Source organism: Clinocottus analis, unplaced genomic scaffold (genome assembly GCF_023055335.1).
Source record: "Clinocottus analis isolate CAN_PGR_092001 unplaced genomic scaffold, fCliAna1.0.p SCAF_3, whole genome shotgun sequence".
NCBI lineage: Eukaryota > Metazoa > Chordata > Actinopteri > Perciformes > Cottidae > Clinocottus > Clinocottus analis.
In genome coordinates, this window is record NW_027176042.1 from 20904796 (window position 1) to 20923907 (window position 19112).

Below are 19112 nucleotides of genomic sequence, written 5' to 3' on the forward strand. Positions count from 1 at the left end.
TACTCAATACATCCAAGGTCTCCCGATCCACCGGGTATCGACTCCCCAGCATCTCCCGAGCACACCTGTCCCTCATGGCCAGCTGCTATGGCAACCCATGTTAATTTTTCTTCTTCCCAGACGGCATGCAGCCAGATTTTCAGCTTCCATCCTCCCTTTCATTTTATGCAAAACCATTACTGCAACAAAGCCAGACGCAGTTGTGCACGGACGCGCTCAGATAACCATCTGACAACAGCATGCGTTAACACAATGTACTGTCGTGTACATAACGCTCACAGGCATGTGAACCACTCCCAGCACATGCTGTAAACATGCATATGGTACACGCACGCACATTTTTTTAGGTTCCTGCTCACATACACTGTTCTGTGAAATGTGATGTCATATCTCAAGTGGCTTATCCTGCACACAAACTGGACTAATTGTGATTTAACCATATTCACAGCCATTCACGCTAAAAAGTAATTCAAAATAAATAATTATAAAGTAACAAGTGGTTCAGAAATACGCTTGCATGGCAGTGTGACGTTCACAGCTAATTCACAAAGCAGCTCGACTGTTCTCAACACAGACCAACACGCTTTAATACGTATTTACGTTTAGTTGTTTGGTTTTTTTTAAAAAAAGGAAGAAATCCTCTCATCTTACTTGACGATAAACACGAGAACACATCTCTACTGCATGTATTACAGCTGCCCGGAGTCTATTTCGAGATGTAAAAGAGTCTGCAGCCATACCAGCAGCTTCATGAGGCTGGATTTAGGCGAACAGTAGCGTGGCAACATAATGCAGATGTTTAGCAGGCATGAGGAGTCATCAACCATCATTTTAGTTTAGAATGTTACGCCAAAATTTGGTTGGAACCAGCACAAAACATTAAGCTGAGGCTGACATTTAGCGGGTATTTTAAAACCAAAATAAATGGATGTGATATGGGATATTGGGCAGTATAAATAAAATGAACCTGCCTAGCATGGCTAAAGATAAGCGACGCACTGACTGAATATTCTGATCCAAGTGAAAGGAACCTTTTGAATACCTCTTATTTGTTTTTACTTTGTATCTTCAGCGTGATCAACTACGCTCTGGATTACTTGATCAATAAACGTGTACGTCTGAGTGTCTCTCCATGACTCATGCTTTTTACCCAACGAATGAAGATTTTCATTATCAACTGATTGATCAAATACAATTTGGAAATGGTGAGAAATTTACTCAGGGACCAAAGTGATGTCTTTAAATGTCTTGTTTTGTTACAAAAATATTCACTTTTAAATTCAAATCGGACAAAAAAAAGAGCAAATCATCCTGGAAGTGACTAATATATGACACGTGTCTGTTAAAAAAGACAATCGATCAATCATCAAAGTTACTCGCCAAACTGATTCTGCTATAAAACCCATTTTGGTATTTTCCATTATTTTCACGATATAGACCAAACACTGAATCCTCTGGGAGAGAGTTCCTTCCTCTGGTTGGTCCTGACGGAAGCACTGTCAGGATCAGTTTTAAGAAGCCTGCACACATAACCTCTCAGCGATGGGGATGTGGACTCCACTCACCTGGAGCAATCAGGGGCTGAGCGCCGATGGAGGCGACGCTGCGGCTCATGTTTATAGCTCGGACTTCCGTGACCGGAGCGGCGTCGCCCTTCTTCCCCGCTTCAAATGAGCCGTCGGAGGAGCCGGCCTTCGCCCCCGCGGAGGCCGGCGTCACTTGGCTGGCACTCTTGATCAGCGAGGCGGGCTGGATGGGCACGGGGCTCTGCTTCAGACTGAGAGCGTGCAGGGTCTGAGTCTGAGAGGAGGACGTGGTCGCCCCCTGCTGGCCGCGGATGACCAGGTTCTGGACCTGATTCTGCAGGAGACAGAACGATACAAAGTGGTTTAATGGATAAGATATTATTAGTATGACCGGAATATGTTTATTACAGAATGTATGCACACATACTTTACTTTTTATATTAAAATCATATGTTTTATATCACAGCAGAACAATAAATACTAATTATTTTTCGTTGCATGAGGTGGTAACAACGTCATTGATGCAGAAAACTGAATAATCTGACATTTAAAACCTAATTCTGGACATTATGATTGTTCGTAACTATTTTGTACGATCGGGCTGGATGCTACAGACGGCTGAACTCGGTCGTTGAATCCTGATGAGTGTGAATGTCGTGTTTAAGCCAGGCTACTTCTTGAGTTTGGGAGAGGACGGCTGAGCGTGAGGGACCGCAGACTGATAAAAATCAGACTGGCACCCCCTAGATTAAAAACTAGTTCAGATTATCGTTTTGTGATCGCATCAAAGCTCTCTGAATATGACCTGAAGCGTGAGGTGCTTAGATATTCTGACTCTATTCACTGCCATTCCACATAATCGAATGCACGACTTCTAGTTGCTCACTACAACAGGTTCTCTAAATGTTACACTCACCTCTACATTTAAATTTGTTTTGACCAGATGGATGAAGTCCAGGCCGTTTAATAAAAAGTTTGTCATTTAGTGACATCTCATCCTGCGGTGGACCCACCTGTGAGGAGGTCTGCGTGGAGCTCTCCGACTGGACGGCCGTCACTGTGGCCGTTGGGGTGAAGATGAGCTGCGGCGACAGAGGGACCGCCCGGCCGAGGCTCCTGGCCACCTGCACCAGGTTGTTCTGTTGTGCCTGGAAGTGACAGCTAAGTTGAAACAGACAAGTTGCCCACAACCAGCAGCCAAACAGGCCAATCATTCTGTGTATTCCTTCAGCAACACTTATGTTTTTGTTTTAAACAACTGAACCTTTGGCTAGATTAAAGAGAACACCTGTGACATGCAAAGAAACTCAAAGTTTTTCTGAGCATGAACGCACATTCAAGACATCCCCCTCTGTGTTTAACGGGCCCTCTGAGGCACGACAGATTATTATGACCCCCCCTCCCTCCTCTGGTGGCAAAGTAAAGCACACTATTGACTACGGCAGAGTGAGTATACACATGCACCAATCCCAAAACACACAGAAAGAAAAAAAGAGTGTACAATTTTTGCAATGTGTGCGAGTTTGTGTTTATGTATATATATATATATATATGCACACTCGTGTAAATCTGCCAGTGACGATGCTCCTTGTGTCTGCAGTCTCACCATCTGTGCACGCAGGTACATCTGCGCCTGGCTGGCCGTGAATGTGGGGCTGGACGGGCTGCCCAGCAGAACGGCCTGCTGGGAAATACTGGTGGGGGTCGAGCTAATGCTCTGGGCCCGGCTGATCAACTGAGCGGCTGCCGGGGAGGTCGTCAGGTTGATCTGCAGGGAGACCATGATAATTAGGAAGGTTATGCGATTCCTTTTCACTAACCGGCCGCGCCATGTGTATTTGGCATGTTGTGAAAAGAAAACCTACAAAAAGGACGGGAATATGTTAACTTTTTCACCCCTGAATGTTCCCGAAAAATGCATTTAAATCTCTCAAAGCAAAAGAGAAGCAGCACAGCGAGTGCGGCGCCGAGTTTCCTCAAAGCATCTCGTTGCCAAAATCAACTTGGCTCCACGAGAATCTAATGGACAATGATAACTTTAACCTCGGAGGCTCCTCGGAGACAAGACCCGACACTGAAAAACTGCACCCACCGTCGTCTGAGTTGATCCCGTTTGCTGGGAGGAAGTGCCGTTCTGTGAAGAGCTTTGCCGGCCAGCTGCGATACTAGCCTATTACAGGGCGAAAGAAAGAGAGAGAGAGAGATTTACAATTTCCTGAAACATGTCTTGGAGGAAGGGTCAACAGTAACAACATCACCGCTGCGCGGTGGAGACGATTCTCTCTCGTGCGACGACCGTTTGCCGACCTGCTGCACGGCGGCGAGGCTCTGGAGCTGAGCGGCGCTGAGGTTGTGCTGCTGCTGGAGGGCGGCTGATTGCAGCATCAGGTGCTGCTGCTGAGCGGCGTACATCTGCTGCAGGTACTGCGCCGCCGTGCTCGGCCTGTGCAGCGCCTGCTGGAACACCTGCACGCGGGAAAAAAAAAGAAAAAAAAAGAGTCACGAGAGCTGGTTATATAAATGCCACATGCGCAACAAAAAAGAGCTCTCAAAAGAGTTGAATATCAACACAGATCTGTCCAAATCATTTTGTTGAAAGAGAAAAGAAAAGTAACAATATTATATACAAATCACGGATGAAAGGAATAGGCTTTAAATGACCTGGGGGGTTTTGGAATAGATCAGAGGCTGTGAATCTAGATTTGATAAATATCATTTGACAGGGAGAGATTCACTCCCCTCTAGAGTGTTTCAAACTGTCTCAAACTTGTGATCGCTGCAAGCAAACAGAGACGGAAATAAACCCGTTCCCCTCAATCATTGTCTGCGAGAGAATCCTTGACCCACTTATGACGGAGCTAAAGCTCCCAAATAACTCCCCTCACCCTTCAACCTCTGAAAGTGCCCTCTTCCTGGTTGCAAAGTAACCAGAGAGGATATTGACCTGTGGTCCACAGGAGCATCCGGACCCACACCTTGAGTGTGGAGGGAGGGGGGGTTAACATTGGGAGCAGAGAAGCAACACAACTCTCCCCGACCATAAATAAGCAGCAGTCCTTTGTGCTCGGAGGACCGCTGTGTGACAATAGTGCTCGCCTTGTAATTGTCAGCAGGCCGAGTACAAGAAAGAGAAGACTGGAAACAACAAAAACCCTGCTGTCAAAGTTAAGAGGGGGGCTCATGCTGGTGTCAGCAGGGGTCAGGAGCGCATGAAGCATTCCTTCCTTCGACTTCAGATTCACAGATCTCCTACAGCGAAGACAAACGGCTGTGATATCACTCATTGTCTTGTATTTGGTGTTACAAAACACCAATAGAGGGCAGTAGAGCAAAGGACAGCTATGTGTCAGTCTCTCTCACTCACACACACACACACGCACACACACACACACACACACACACACACACACACACAATACCCCAATTTAAGATCAAGAAGCTCACCTGCACGGTTTGTCGATCCGGTATCCCGCTGTAAACAGATATCTGAGGCACTGTCTGTCTTCCTGCTGTAGTACTACTACTAGCACTACTGTTAGTGGTACTACTGCTGCTACTACTACTGGAAGTGGTGGCAGCAGTAGTAGTCGTAGTTGTAGTGTTAGAGGCATTACTACTGATGGCAGCTGTGCTGTTGGAGGAAGAGGAGGAGGAGGAGGAGGCGGCGGCGCCAGTGCTGTTGGCCGCGGAGGCCGGGGCCCCCGGCTCACTCTCCATGGTGCCCTCTGCTCTTCTCACCTTTGACCCCCGGCTCTTCTGAATGGCTCTCCTGTGCCTGAGGAAGAGAAGAAGGAGAAGAAAAAAAAAAGGAAGAGCACATGAGAAAACTGCCACACAGTGTACTTTCTTTACACGCCGAACCCACGAAACGATATGCATCTCATGAGCGTGAAAGAAAAACAGTGAACAAGCAAAAGAAACAACTGCATGAATTAGCGGAAGATAAACACCTGCGATGAATCATTTTCAGGGCTGCAGGCTGCTAACGATTATTTGCATTATCCAATAATCTGCGGAGCGTTTTCTCAATTAATAGATTCATGTTTTTGTCTATAAAATGCCCCAGAATTTTTTTTTTTTTAAAAGAAAAAATGCCGGTCTATTTAAATAGCTTGTTTGAGTCGACTCACAAAAAAAAATAATATGCCAACACATGTGAAAAAGAGAGAATAGGAAGCTGGAAACAATTAACTGATCGTTAAATAGTATATGTCAGTTAACTGACTAAAAAATTAAATCGTATTTACATGTTTACAATCCTGAAATATACAAATCAAGACCCTGATGGGGTACCTGGCTGCCTTGCATAATGATGCTACTTTCAAAGGATGATCCTCGACTGCAAAGGGACTCACTGCGGTAAATAAAGTTCTGCATTACTCTCGTCTGCAGCAGGACCAGTGTCCGCTGGGGAAATGAATGATTCTTTTGAAGTCTGTTTATTTATAATGCACAATTTCTCAACAGGAATATGAAATCTAAACGTTCGCTCCTGTTCAAATAAATTATCCCTGCACCGCCCAGTCAAAACAGGCCGGTTCTGAAACGCTGGGCTTTAACAGAGTATGACATCATTCCCCCCCCCCCCCCCCCCCCCCAAAAAAAAAAGAAAAAAAGAAAAGTGAGGCATGGCACAACAAAGCTGGTTAGGGTAGCACACAAAAATGCCATTTGGGAAGCGAATGAAATCCAGGGAATTAAAATTGAAAGGCGGTGTAGCCGCTTAACATCAGTGGCCTCTCTAAAAATACAAAAAAACATCAAAAAAACATCGTAAAAAGTGGAGCGCTTCACATACAGGAACACACACATTTGGTGCAGAAGGGGTCGTTCTCGTGAGTCGAACTGCCATCAAAAACGCCTCAAAATCTGCGACACAAACAGTTGATTTTCCTTGATTACAAGTAAAGGCCTCATGATGACGGAGGCTCACTCGAAGAGTCCAATCTCCTTCTTACTGTAACAACAAGTACCAAGTTTATGAGATTAACAGCACCACATCTCCTTCTTACTGTAACAACAAGTACTAAGTTTATGAGATTAACAGCACCACATCTCCTTCTTACTCTAACAACAAGTACTAAGTTTATGAGATTAACAGCACCATATCTCCTTCTTACTCTAACAACAAGTACTAAGTTTATGAGATTAACAGCACCACATCTCCTTCTCGTCAGTCATGAGGAAGAGAACGGAGCGAACGATTTACGAGCCTTCCACAAAAGCCTTTTTTTTTAAATTTAAATTTAAAAGGTTGGTCCCTTGGTGCTCCGCCATCCATTAGCAAAAGGAGGAAGAGGTTCAGATCTCTCCAGACAGATGAGACGGAGGAGGCTCTAAGCATGACAGGTTGAGTGGATGCGAAGGGGACGTGGAGGAGAGGAGGAAGGAGTCTTCCTCGGCGGAGGAAGTTTGTGAAAAGAATATGGAGAAAGTTCAGAGGTCTATGATGAAAAGCAGAGCTGAGACGGAACAGGAGGAATTGGGATGCTGGTGGGTTTGGAGGACGAGGCAGGATTAATGAGTGTGTACGTGGTGGTGTGTGCGTGTGTGTGTGTGTGTGTGTGTAGGGGGGGGGGGGTTTAAACAGCATGACAGCTGATGTAACAGAGCAGAAAAGAGAAGCCAAAACACGGAGGATGGAATTTCTAGCCTTGAGGTTATAGGTGTGAGCATGAAGGCATGAGGGGAGGGGAGGGAGGGGGGGCGAGTAGGTGAAGGTTGAGTGAGCAGGTTGAGGATGTTAAACGGGTTGGAGTGGAAAGAGGGTGTGATGGAAGTAATTAAATAAAGGACCAATGCTGCCGCCATGTTGCAATTCTTAAGCTATTTCCTCCTCCTGCTCCTCCTCCTCCTCCTCCTCCTTCATTATTCTTTTGAACGGATTAGGGGCCGAGGCCAAAGCACGGCTCCACAGCCCACTTATGCCACAAAGCACATGTGGAAACAAACTGCAATCTCACTTAAACCAAATGTTATTCTTTCAAGCGGGCAAAGGAAGATCAGTCCCTAAATGTTCCGAGTAAACAATCCAATCACTGAATAAGGAAAAAAAAAAAAGAGTTTTTTTGGGGGGGCTTTCGTTTGTGGAATTGTGCTTTCAATGAAAACTATAGCTGCTTGTGAATTAGGCAATTACTGTAATAATAACAACATCCAGCAATTTTAATTAAAATACGCTTTGAGATGCAAAACAGAGAAACTCTTTTGAATAAGAAAGCATGTCTGGGGTCAATCCGTGAAACGAGGACGCTTTAAATAAAACATGAACATCAAACCCAGACGAACCACCGATTCAACTGGCATAAATTAAATTTAGGAAAGATATACAAACTACAGTGAGTTGTTAATCCTCCCAAAACAATAAAAAGGTACAGTGGGGTTTTGCATTTTTAGGGGGTTTTGCTTTCAGTCGTGTCTGTCAAGAGCCGATATCTAGCAGGACTCTCTGGTTGTAAACAAAGCACCAGCCTGCCGTCATTAGCCTACATCCCAGAGTCCATCGCCTCCTCGTGTGTTGGAGGAGGGAAGGGAATCCCCTCTGGTAATGAAGCCTTCATTCGCTGTCTGAGCAGAGTCAGCCATCCGTCAGTGAAGAGACGCAATAGAGAGCACCCCCCACCACTCTAATCCTTAACCCCACTTCCACATCTACAATCATGCCTTTCAGATGGTTTAGGGAAGAGGAAGAGAAAAAGAAAAAACACCCGGTACCCACAAAAGTGTTGAAGCCAAAATGTGTTTTGAGAGCAAAATCAAAAGCAGCGCCACACACAAAAAACTACACCACAATATCTCTGAAGCTCCTCTCACGAGAGAACATATTGATCAACACATGCTGGCGTTATGAGACTGTCAGATTCATGTCTGGAGGATTTGCATTGGCCTGCAGGAGGAAGAGAGCTGTTAAAGAGACTGTCAGACAGACTGGCGGTCTCTCCTGAGCTTAGATCACAGTAAGGAAGTGCATCAGCCTCCATCAGTGTCTATCCGTCAGTGCACAGATTGGAAAACTCTGACGACCCACATACAAAAAAAAAAAAGCAAAGCAAAACCACAAGAACGCACAAATCGATTGATGTGTGATAATGGCCATGAGAAATGTACGTGTGTGTGTATTGGGTGTGTGTGTGTGTGTGTGTGTGTGTGTGTGTGTGTGCGCGCAGGGGTACTCTGCTGCTGAGACAAAGCCCCCTAACCCTGGTGCTCCTACCTCCTCCGGCCCCCCCAACGCGATGCAGGGGTATGATGCCCCATCCCCCGGGAGCGTGTGCGGTCCTCCTGCAGGATGCTACTCCTCTTTGTCTGCCCGAGCGGCCGGCTGGTCGGCCCGGCGGACTGAATGAATGAGCGTGTGTGTGTGTTGTGTGTGAGTGTGTGTGAGAGCGAGCGCGTCTCCCGTGCCGTGTATCCCAAAAAAAAAAAACAGCACCTCTCGTCTACCCCCAACACACAGCGCGAGCTCGTCGTCCCAGCATCAACACCCGGCTCCACCAACCGGGCCGCGGGCTGCCTCCTGATTATTTGGTATCCTAGCGACAGCCAACGGGGCGCCGATGAAATCCCCGTGCAGAGCGAGCGTGCTGATTGGTCAGCAGGATCCTCTCTAATGAAGATGATGGTAATGATTTCACACTGTCTCCCCCCCCCCCATCCCTTCCCCCTCTGCTGCTTCCTGAATACTGATTTAAGGATGCTTAGACCATCCAACATACGGTCGATTGTAATCATCACCTAATGTTTTTTTTTTTTGCTAAATCCGTGGTAATGAGGTATTTCATTGACATGACAGCTCAGCGATAGCAGAGGCTTTATTTTCCTTAAGTCTCTGGACAGCTGAAAACTGAAGTCTCCAATTACAGTGGCTCAAATTTGAGGATACACAGGAGAAGTTATCGAAGAAAAAAAAGCACCATTTCCACAAATTACCAGCAGTAGTAAGTGGGGCAATTTTGTATCATAACATTTGGTGATGGACGGTAGCGGCAACTCACGGCCAGAGCATGAACCTGAGCATCAAACCCATCATCTGACCAGCAGGACGGTGATCATCATCAATGTTGTGACGAGACTGACACTGATGCAAAGAGATAAAGAAGAAAAAAAAATCTATAAAAAGGATGATCCGTCATGCATTACAGTAACTGCCTGCTGTAAAAGGTAGACAAAGTGTGTACCATAGTCCTGCTAAAACAGCAGGATAAAAGCCCAAACTCAACTAATAACATACATCAGTGGAGTCACAAGCAGGAAAAGCATCCAACTCCCCCGAATCATCGCCGTTACAGAAATGAAATGCAAAGCAATAAAGACGAGAAAATTGCAATCCTCTCTTAAAAATTGCAATGAGATAGCGTTTTGCAGCTGAATTCCAAACCCCTCTCTTTAACGACAACACAATTCATTTACGTGAAATAGGGAAGATAAAACCAGAGGATAATGGCATACTTATGCTCTGCCCCGCCACATTAACGCGCCACCCGACTGTCTGGCTGTATGAAATGTAGCCATTTGAACCGCTTGCCGGCGCAAACGTGGTATTGATTGGGGCCAACCGTGCATGATCCTCATTGATTAGCATCTCCTCATTAGCATATAGATTAGCTGGCGGTGCAGCCGGGGAATCGCGAGCCCCCGAGTCGCAGTCGCGCACTTGGCAGACAAGAGAGCTGAGGGATCAAAACAAGAAGGGAGGAGGAAAATAAAAATAGGAACGGGGTGGCTCGGTGTGATGCGAGGTGCTTGATGCCGGATGGCGGGTGCCTGAGAGCGTGGGACTTTCAGATGAACAGAGAGCGTCGGGGGGATGAACAAAGAGCATTCCAGCTCATTATTACATTTTAAGAAGGCCGACGGCAAACAAGCTCTTCGTGGGAGCAGCGCAATTACAAATGGTCTCAGCCACCATGCGAGCCTTGCTCTCAGACGCCTACATCAATAGACGCCGCCAACCAACGCACAAGAAAGTTTGCTTGAAAACACACCAACTTCCTCCACATTAGGATTCATCTGAAAACGTTTAAAACCCCATGTCAAGTGAAAAATGAGCAACACAAGATGCGGATATAACACAAGCTGCTTAATTAAACATCGTGGTTTTTTAAAAAGAGAAAAAATGTGTTTCTTCCTTTTAGGAGGTTGATTATATTAATTGGTTGAGTTTGTCAGTCTTCAATTATTATTTTTTTGGTGAGCAGCGGCTGTTTGTAATCACCCGGGACATCTGCCTGCCAGGCTCATCATTTTCTATGGACAAAGTGTTCAAGCTGGTTGAAATTTCCTCTGAAAATGCATATATTGTAGGTGAAGATTTGGCATCCTGTATCATTAGGAGATTCGGGGCAATCCAGGCGAGTCCCCGAGGGAGACCGTCATTACCGTAATGTTTTCCGTGATTATAGGGCCGATGAGTCAAGTGCCAAAACAATTAGTCAATCGACAGAAAATGTACATTATTAGATTATAATGACAGATAGCTTCTCAGGATGAGAGGATGTGCAGCAGATGTCCTTCCTGTGAAATTTCTAATTCAATATCTTTGAGTTTTCAGTCGTGGAAATACAACCCATGTTAACTCATAAAAAGGGGAAGTTCTCGTGACATTTAGATTCTTGAAATGGAAAAAAAAGTCAGTTCACTGCAGTAATCATGTTGAAAAATGAACTAACAAATCTTAACGGACAATACACGTCACATAGAGAGATGCACAAATCTGACTCTCTCAGTCTTACCGATACCTCGGCTTTGGGTATCGGCCGATACCGAGTACCATACATTTACTGAACTGTCATTAAGTAAAATAAAGTAATCCGATACCTGCTTGGCCCACTCTGTTTAAAATCATAACAGCGAAAGGTTCTGCATCCTGCGCGCTCTATAAAGCAGCATCTCCTCGGTGATGCCGAGGTCGTCCCCTGAGGGGCGGCGGCGGTCGATGCGTCTTGTCCAAACAGAGCGAGCGGGGCTCTGCCTTTGTTGGAGTGTGTAAGACAGAGATACCCCCTGATCCCGAGGCAAGATTGGTCGGGTAGCCGTAATTGAGACATCCGACTCGGACGGACTTCGCCTCCCACAGCTGAGTAGACGAGCACAAAGAGAAGCTGGCTGCTTTCCAGGTTAAGTGTGCTGAGCACGTGTGTGTGTGTTTGTGTGTGTGCTGAGCACATATATGTGTGTGTGTACGATTCCAGCACACATTGACTCCTGCTGTGAGGATACAAAACACTTTCACTTTACCCTCTTTAGAGGGGTTCAGCATTATTTAGTAAGGTCCCGGCCTGCGAAGCGCCCACTGCTCCACGATATGCTGAAAAACAAAACAAAAAAAAACCGCTCGGACTGTGAACAAAACTAGGAAGAACAGAGACGAGACTGTGGCAGGACTGAAAAGATTCTCGCTGCTCTGATCTATAAATACCGCAGTTAAATAGTTCTGGCAACGCTTGCAGATTAGCGACACGCTTCAATCCAATACTGTTCTATCCGAGCAGTCTACCGAGGCGCCACTCTCAGGCGTCGATCACACCGAGAGGGGAAAATAAAATAGGTCAGGTATGAGCCGAGACGAGCAGCGGCACAGAAGGAGGAGAAAAAAAATGTAGCACTTCACTGCCTTCATCAGACACAAGCGCTTTCAATTTCCATCAACGACCAGCCACACATCACAAAAGTTCAAGCAACCCAAAGGATAGCAGAGAAGCCTCCGGGTCGCCGGAGACTTGTGACTTTCTCGTAGCTCGTGATCTGAAAGGATGCATCTCTTTTAGTCACCGTCTATGAACCCACGAGCCCAAAGCGGCATGGCATTCACATTTACGCCAATTAGGTTGGAAATGGAGGCGCTCATTTCATTTTTCTTTGTGGAAATATCAAGCAACAAGCATCCTGATGCCTGTATCCCGTCCGAAGACTCACTGTGCGGACGCTTGCAACGAGTTAAAAGTGGAAGCAAAGGTCGGCCTAATCATCTACTGTGTACACCTGCTCCCTGATAAAAAGGTAATTGCTGGGTCGGAGTGACCTTTGATCCGATTTGGGTCGGAGTGACCTTTGATCCGATTTGACATTTTGTCTATTAATTCCTAGGTTTATCCAACAGAACCAGTACTTGCACCTGCACCAAATACAAACAGTTTCCAGCTGCCTGTGATCACTTGAGGTGATGAGTGAGTGCAGACACTTCAACGTGTGGGGAGAAAACATGCGGCATTTGTTCAGGGGAAACATCCTCAAACTGCTCCTCCATTTTTCCAGCAGGTGGATCTTCGTAAAGCTCCTCGGTATCACGGCGACTGCCAGTGGGCCGACAACGCGCTTAAACTAAACAATTTAAATGCAATAAAACAAATTCTGCTCATTTCCATCATCACGGCAGCTTTTATCAGTGCACAGCTGGATGCTGTTGACTTAACCAATTCAAGCCTGACTAAAAAAAAAGGTGAATAAAAGTGCACTTGTAATTACAAAATCAGACATGAAATTGGCAACAATTAAAACAGAAATTATTTCCTGATGCCTTGCACAACTTGTACGTGACTATAAATGCAAATGCTGGCTGTTGCGGTGTGTCAATAAAATGTTTTGAAAAAACAGTGAATGAAAAGACACAGACGTTTTATGTTCCACGGCCCCGATTGGTTGTATCATTCATTGACATTTGACCAACCCATCATGTGCAGCTTTTATCTGATGCCACAGGCAGCGCTAATCATTGTCAATTATGTCAGTGGCACACTAGTACAAGTGACCTTAGACGGCTTGGCTTTGGGGCTTTGTTGGGTGTGTGTAGTACATTATGTGCCTACAAGAGAAATGAGTAATTAAAAGGTCTCTCTGTTAGAAATGGAATTTAAGAGGGAGAGGTAGTTAACAACAGATTTCAGTCAAAAGGGATGCGGTAAGATTTGATTTAGGGCTGGGCAGTATACGGGTTCAACCGGTTTTAAATTTGCATACGGTATGAATTTTTTATACACCGACATACCGGTGCGTGGACGTAATTACTGTTGTCGCTCTTTACCAAGCATCAAATATATATTGTTCCCCACTCACAACTAAGGGCGCAGCGGTCGGAGTTACTTGTCTTACGTGTTTTGAGATGGGGTCATGGTTATAACGACAATTAATAAACACACAACTGACGCTCTTTAACAGGGTAAAACTACACGACACTTTGCGACACAAACAATTTATAACACTAATAATTTGAACATTTATAAAATCATACCTCCCAACAGCATGCTGGGTACAGCGCGCCCACAATCACAACAAGAAGAAATTCTGTCACTATACAGTCGTCCCTCGCTATATCGCGGTTCACCTATCGTGGACTCGCGGATTTTTTTTTTGTTGCTTTTTTTTTACAGCGTACATGCGCATTGTGTTCTGCGCAATTTTTTTTTTTTTTTTAAGCTAAGGGACTGTACTGTACACCTTGTCGGTCAGTCTCCTCCGTGCAGTGTCTCCTGTACAGGACAGAATACGTCCGGATAAAAAGTCAGCGGAGCGGCGCCCGGACAAAGGGGCGCGGTCAGAGGACCTTGTCGATTGATCATTAAAATGAAATTTGTTAAACATGTTCAGGCTTATTTTTAATATCCGCGAAACTTTGAGAGTATTTAAATAAGAGAGAAATGTGAGAAAATGTTAATGCCTGTCTAAGAAAAGTGTATGAGTGTGTGGCTGGGGGGTTTATGGCCTTAAAACATGTATAATAATGGTAAAAAATAAAGCTCACTACTTTGCGGATTTCGTCTATCGCGGGTTGTTTTTGAAACGTATCCCCTGCGATAAACGAGGGACCACTGTATTAAAAAACGTAAAAGATCGATGCCGGAGGAACAATGAGAGAATAGAGATGCAACAATACAACTTGTACCCAAGAAAAGAGCTGTGTTCTGCTGTTTGGAAGTTTGGAGGTTTTGAACAATCCGAAGTAGATTAGAAAACGATTTATTGCAAAGTTTGTCGAGACGCTGTTATTGCCTGCGGTGGCAACGCCGGCAATTTCCTCCATCGCTTCAGCAGAAAGCATGTGTTGGAATACAAAGAGTGTCTGCGATTAAGGTCCTCGGATTCGAGACAGTCAACCAGTCATGGCAGTGACGAAGCTGAACATGGAGGGACTTAGGACCCAGGGGAATGTAGGTGAAAAAAAACAGGAAGAAGCAGAACAGCAGGAGGGAGTTGACCAGTAAGTGGTGAACTTGAGCAGTGAACAGCTGTTCAGTTGGCTGGCGGTCAAAAAAAAACACTTTGATATACTGTGAAACTGCAGAATCTTACACAATATGATCGTGATATGAATTTTTCTTCATACCGCCCAGCCCTACTTTTAATTGCATCTAAATCAAAGCGTTTCGCTGTTGTCGATCATTTGGATTTTGGCAGTTGTGGTCAAACTCTTCTTTGCTATGTTTTTATCACTTTAACTCACCGTTAAAATGTGAATTTGGACACGATGAACGACAATGATAATTTCTTCTGTAGCACGTGTAGTTATTTGCTATTTCTAATCGGACTCCTCTGCGGCGATTCCACTTCCCACATCTACAGTAACCTCAAAAGAATGTTTTGTCACTTTGACTGAAACACTGCTCATACGGGAACACATCTGGCGAACGTCGTGCCAACGATAGTGTGCCCAAGGTCTGCAACTTTTGCACAAGAATGAGATCAATCCAACTATTTCCCTCTTGAGTGAACACATCACGCCTCTCTGATGCCAATCCTGCTTATCTCTAATAGAGGCTGTGCAAGAAGCAAAAGAAGAGTAAAGTGGGTGCAGACGAGGAAGCATCATATCTCGCATGCAAATACGTCTTAAACAAAACATGAGTGACGTGTGGCTCTCACTCTCTCGTTAAATAAACAAATCAGAGATAAACGGTATATGATAGCTTAATGCGTTGGACCAGCTTTCAACTATGAGGATGTGCAGTTGGGCGAATTTTCCCCACACTGTGATCTCAGGTTCAAAAAAGAGTCACTCTATGTTATAATAATAACCGCTTGAAGTGGATAAAACGAGCATCTTCCTGTAAATAAACCCCGGCAGCCTTGAGGAAAATCGTTGAGCTAAATCACTGAAGCTGTTGCTGCTTTTTTTTCCATAAATAAGCAAATTACTGGGCATGATCTGACCAGTCATTAGATGGCAGATAATATGAGGAGGCTATGGCCTAAAGTGACCGTTTTTTAAAGAATGGCGATGTTGTCCAGTGATGCTACATACAGGACCTGAACTATTCCTGTAGTTCATATTTATTTCATCAGACACTCTTTGCATCCAAACGGATGTGAAAAGCCGCATGGGTCATCAGGCGTCACCTTGTAAAGTGGCTGTCTGAAACTAATTGACTGCAGGAAATGGACGTTGAATAAGCACGCAAACCAAAGGCCATCGCAAAAGTGAGTTAACCCTGTTTCCCCTACCATTATAATAGGGGGGCGGGACGCCCCCCTGAAATAACCCCCCACCCCCGTGTAATTTTCTCTATATCGCCAGATCACAATACGTCATTTAAGGTTCTCTTTCCTACAGAACAGCTCTACACCTTGTTCTGTTATTAAACAAACTAAACGGTCGTATTTCATTGACGGGATCTACATGACAGCTTGTCATTTCTGTCTCTGCGTGGTCGCGCGTAAACACTTCTCCTCTGCGCTGCTCTCTGTATCGCGCACGCCGTTGTTCCGTCCCGATGCGCAGACACGTGCGCGCACACAGGTGAGCGTTGAGCACCCAGCAGTGGGCAGAGAGCGTAGACAAATATGTCACGTAAAAAAGCAGACAACTATATCTGCGTTTTAAACGCTCCCAGATGGAAGATTGCAAGAGTAGCTCTCCTGCAAGGAGCCCCGGAGCAGCTCTCTGAACCTGGAGCACCTCTCCTGCTCCAAGTGAAACGAGCTAAAGTGCTCGTGTCTCTTCCCAACAATGAGCTGCTGGCTTCACACATTACAAAGTACAAGGACATCAAACTAAGTCAATAATAAATACATGGAGAAATGCCTTTACTTTCGGGTAAATGTTTACGGTTAACAGATTACGTTGCGCATGCGCGACTCGGCGATTTTTGGCGTTTCGCCAAAAGCCAGTCTCCGCAAAGTCTCTGTGAAATCGTCTTTTCTGCTGTTGCATCTCTCAAAACCGTAAAAAGTCTCGTTTTGTTTTGTTCTGGAATTTGCTTTTAGTTTTCCACAATAAGCTATTTAGTAGTAACTACATATTATTTATTTTTTGCACAGATAGAACTTTATTATTATTGTTTTAAGGGATTGAAATTTTCTTTTCTTTTTTGTGATCTGGCAGGGCAATTTGGTTAAATTGAAAGTTATTGTTATTGTTCTTTATTCTGTTATTTATAAAAGCACAGATGGAGTCACAAAAGATGTTATTTACAGAAAAAGTAATGCTTTTGGTGTTTGTGTCATTGTTGGTGTCGTCAAGGCCCCCCCACCCCCTGAGGCTGTAAACCTAGGGGAAACACTGTAACCACAAGACACTCTGTCCATTAAGAGCCCGACCTTGAGTGTGTCTGTAGTTGAAACCATTTTGCAGTGCACTGATATTACATCTTTTTAATCTATTTATTTTAAAGTCAAAAACCTGAAGAAGTCCGGCGCTGGCGGTTCTGACTGATCAGCCTAAAGCTACAAGTGAGATGACGTCTTTATGCATATTACAGATACGCTTTCTACAGATAGTGTGTGTTGGATAAGAAAAACTCAATCACGAGTCAGTCAGGAGAGCTTAAATGATTCTTCGTTGAAAGAAAATTGAAAAAGAAATCAGCTATTTAGACACAAAATCCTACAAGCTACTATTTTCATACACAATTGATCCCTTGTCATTTTTCATAACTTCAATCACTTTGGTCACTTTAATCACTTCAACTGGTGCAATATAAATACATGTAATGTACATTGTATTCTGTCTGTCTGTATGTATATATAAATACTACTGCTATTGTGGTTTATTTTACTGTTTGTATTACGGTTTACTTATATATTACTTTTATTTTACTATGTGTCTCTTGAGTGCACTGTCTCCTGCTGTAATCCTGCAATTTCCCCACTGTCGGACTAATAAAGGATTATCTTATATCATCTAATCTTTTCAAGCAAAAATGTCCAATTTGCTGCTTCCAGCTTCTATTTCCAAGATTTCCATCTATTGGTTTAACAAAACAAGCAATTTGAATATGTTTTCTCGCATTCTAGGAAACATGCAAAGCAATAAGAGCAAGAGGGGGAAACAAATAATACTTATAATGGAAACAACTCCCTGGGTGCAAAAACACCCACGTGACCCACACACTGTGTGTAAACACAACACAGCCACCTACTATTTTGACTACACGCAGGTCACTGGAAGGCCATGGCCACACCGAGGGGGGCGGGCATGACCTACACTGAACAACGTAGCTCCTCCCCCCTGCCATAGGCCGTGACCTTTGGGGACACAAATTCCTCTCGCGAGCACCTGGCTAACTTTAGCAAAACATAATTGTTTTAAAATAGGATGAGGCAAAACTACAAAAGCCGAAGAAGATGTGCTGTCGCCTGGCCGTAACATACAAATAACACACTTTATGTTTCTCTCACGCACTGATTTTCCATCTATGGCTCTATTTCTCCTCGGTCGCGCGGGTGCTGAATTCCTCCACGATCCGAGCTAACGCCGGAGCTACGTGGCTTGTTGTTTATCACCACACCGCTTCTTGTTTCCAAGGAGCTGTACGGAGACACCGCCGAGCTTCAACTGCCCGTTAAACACGGCAATAAAACGGGCGAGCACGATGCAAACGCTGCCTGTTGTTGTTGTTGTTGTTGTTTTGCCCCCCCCCCCGAGAAGACGTTAGCTCAGACTACACGTTAACTTCACACGTTCCGACACACACACACGGGGGGGGGGGGGCTGACTCCCGCCCCTGACGAGCGTGACACCCCGTGCGAAGAATCAAGCTCAAACGCCGCACTTACCGTAGTCGTGAAAGCCTCGGAGCCTCAAACCTCGTCTCTCTGGCCGCTGGCTGTGTTTTTCTTTTTTTTTTAACTGATATTCTACACCATTTTCTGGATGGCGGCTCGGCGCAGACCAGCGAAGGAGCAAAGCGGGCAGCGGGGGGAGGAGGGGGGTCGCTCCACCGGAGCAACTCTTTGCAGTTTGCGTTCCTAACCGTCAACGTGACGTGATTCTGACCAATGAGCGTTAGAGTATGATTATGTGGCCACGCCTCTTCTGCTGTCAGCCAACACCCCCCTCCCGGCCTCCCCAACCTCCAGCCCCGCCCCCCCACCCCGCCCCGCCCCGCCCGCCCCGTGGCTGGCTCCACGCGCCTGTCAAGTGGCAAAAGGGATTTAACCCTTTGCTCTGTTTACATTTTCAGCTCCACTTAAATTTAGTGAAGAAGTGTCCAGAGCCTTCACAGCAGCAAAGGTTGCAATAGTAGCAAGAAAAAAGTCCTGCATTCAAAGCCTGTGTATCAGCAGAATTTAATGAAGTTACGATAAGATGGATGAAGGAAATATTGCTGTCCAGCGTCTGCAATAAAAAAGTGGGGAAATGCAAATTCTCCATAG

At 45.1% G+C, this 19112-nt stretch overlaps 1 protein-coding gene across 1 annotated transcript in view; it reads right to left on the reverse strand.

Moving 5' to 3' along the window:
• phc2b (polyhomeotic homolog 2b (Drosophila)) overlaps positions 1–18645 on the reverse strand; it is a 34604-nt gene extending 15959 nt beyond the window's left edge. The window contains exons 1-7 of the mRNA XM_068594579.1: positions 18513–18645; positions 4971–5301; positions 3834–3992; positions 3619–3696; positions 3133–3294; positions 2540–2674; positions 1566–1860 (exon numbers count right to left, since the gene is read on the reverse strand). Of these exons, the coding sequence (XP_068450680.1) occupies positions 1566–1860; positions 2540–2674; positions 3133–3294; positions 3619–3696; positions 3834–3992; positions 4971–5243 (1102 nt within the window). The 5' untranslated portion in view covers positions 5244–5301; positions 18513–18645. The remainder of the gene's footprint in view (positions 1–1565; positions 1861–2539; positions 2675–3132; positions 3295–3618; positions 3697–3833; positions 3993–4970; positions 5302–18512) is intronic.
• Positions 18646–19112: the final 467 nt, after the last annotated feature.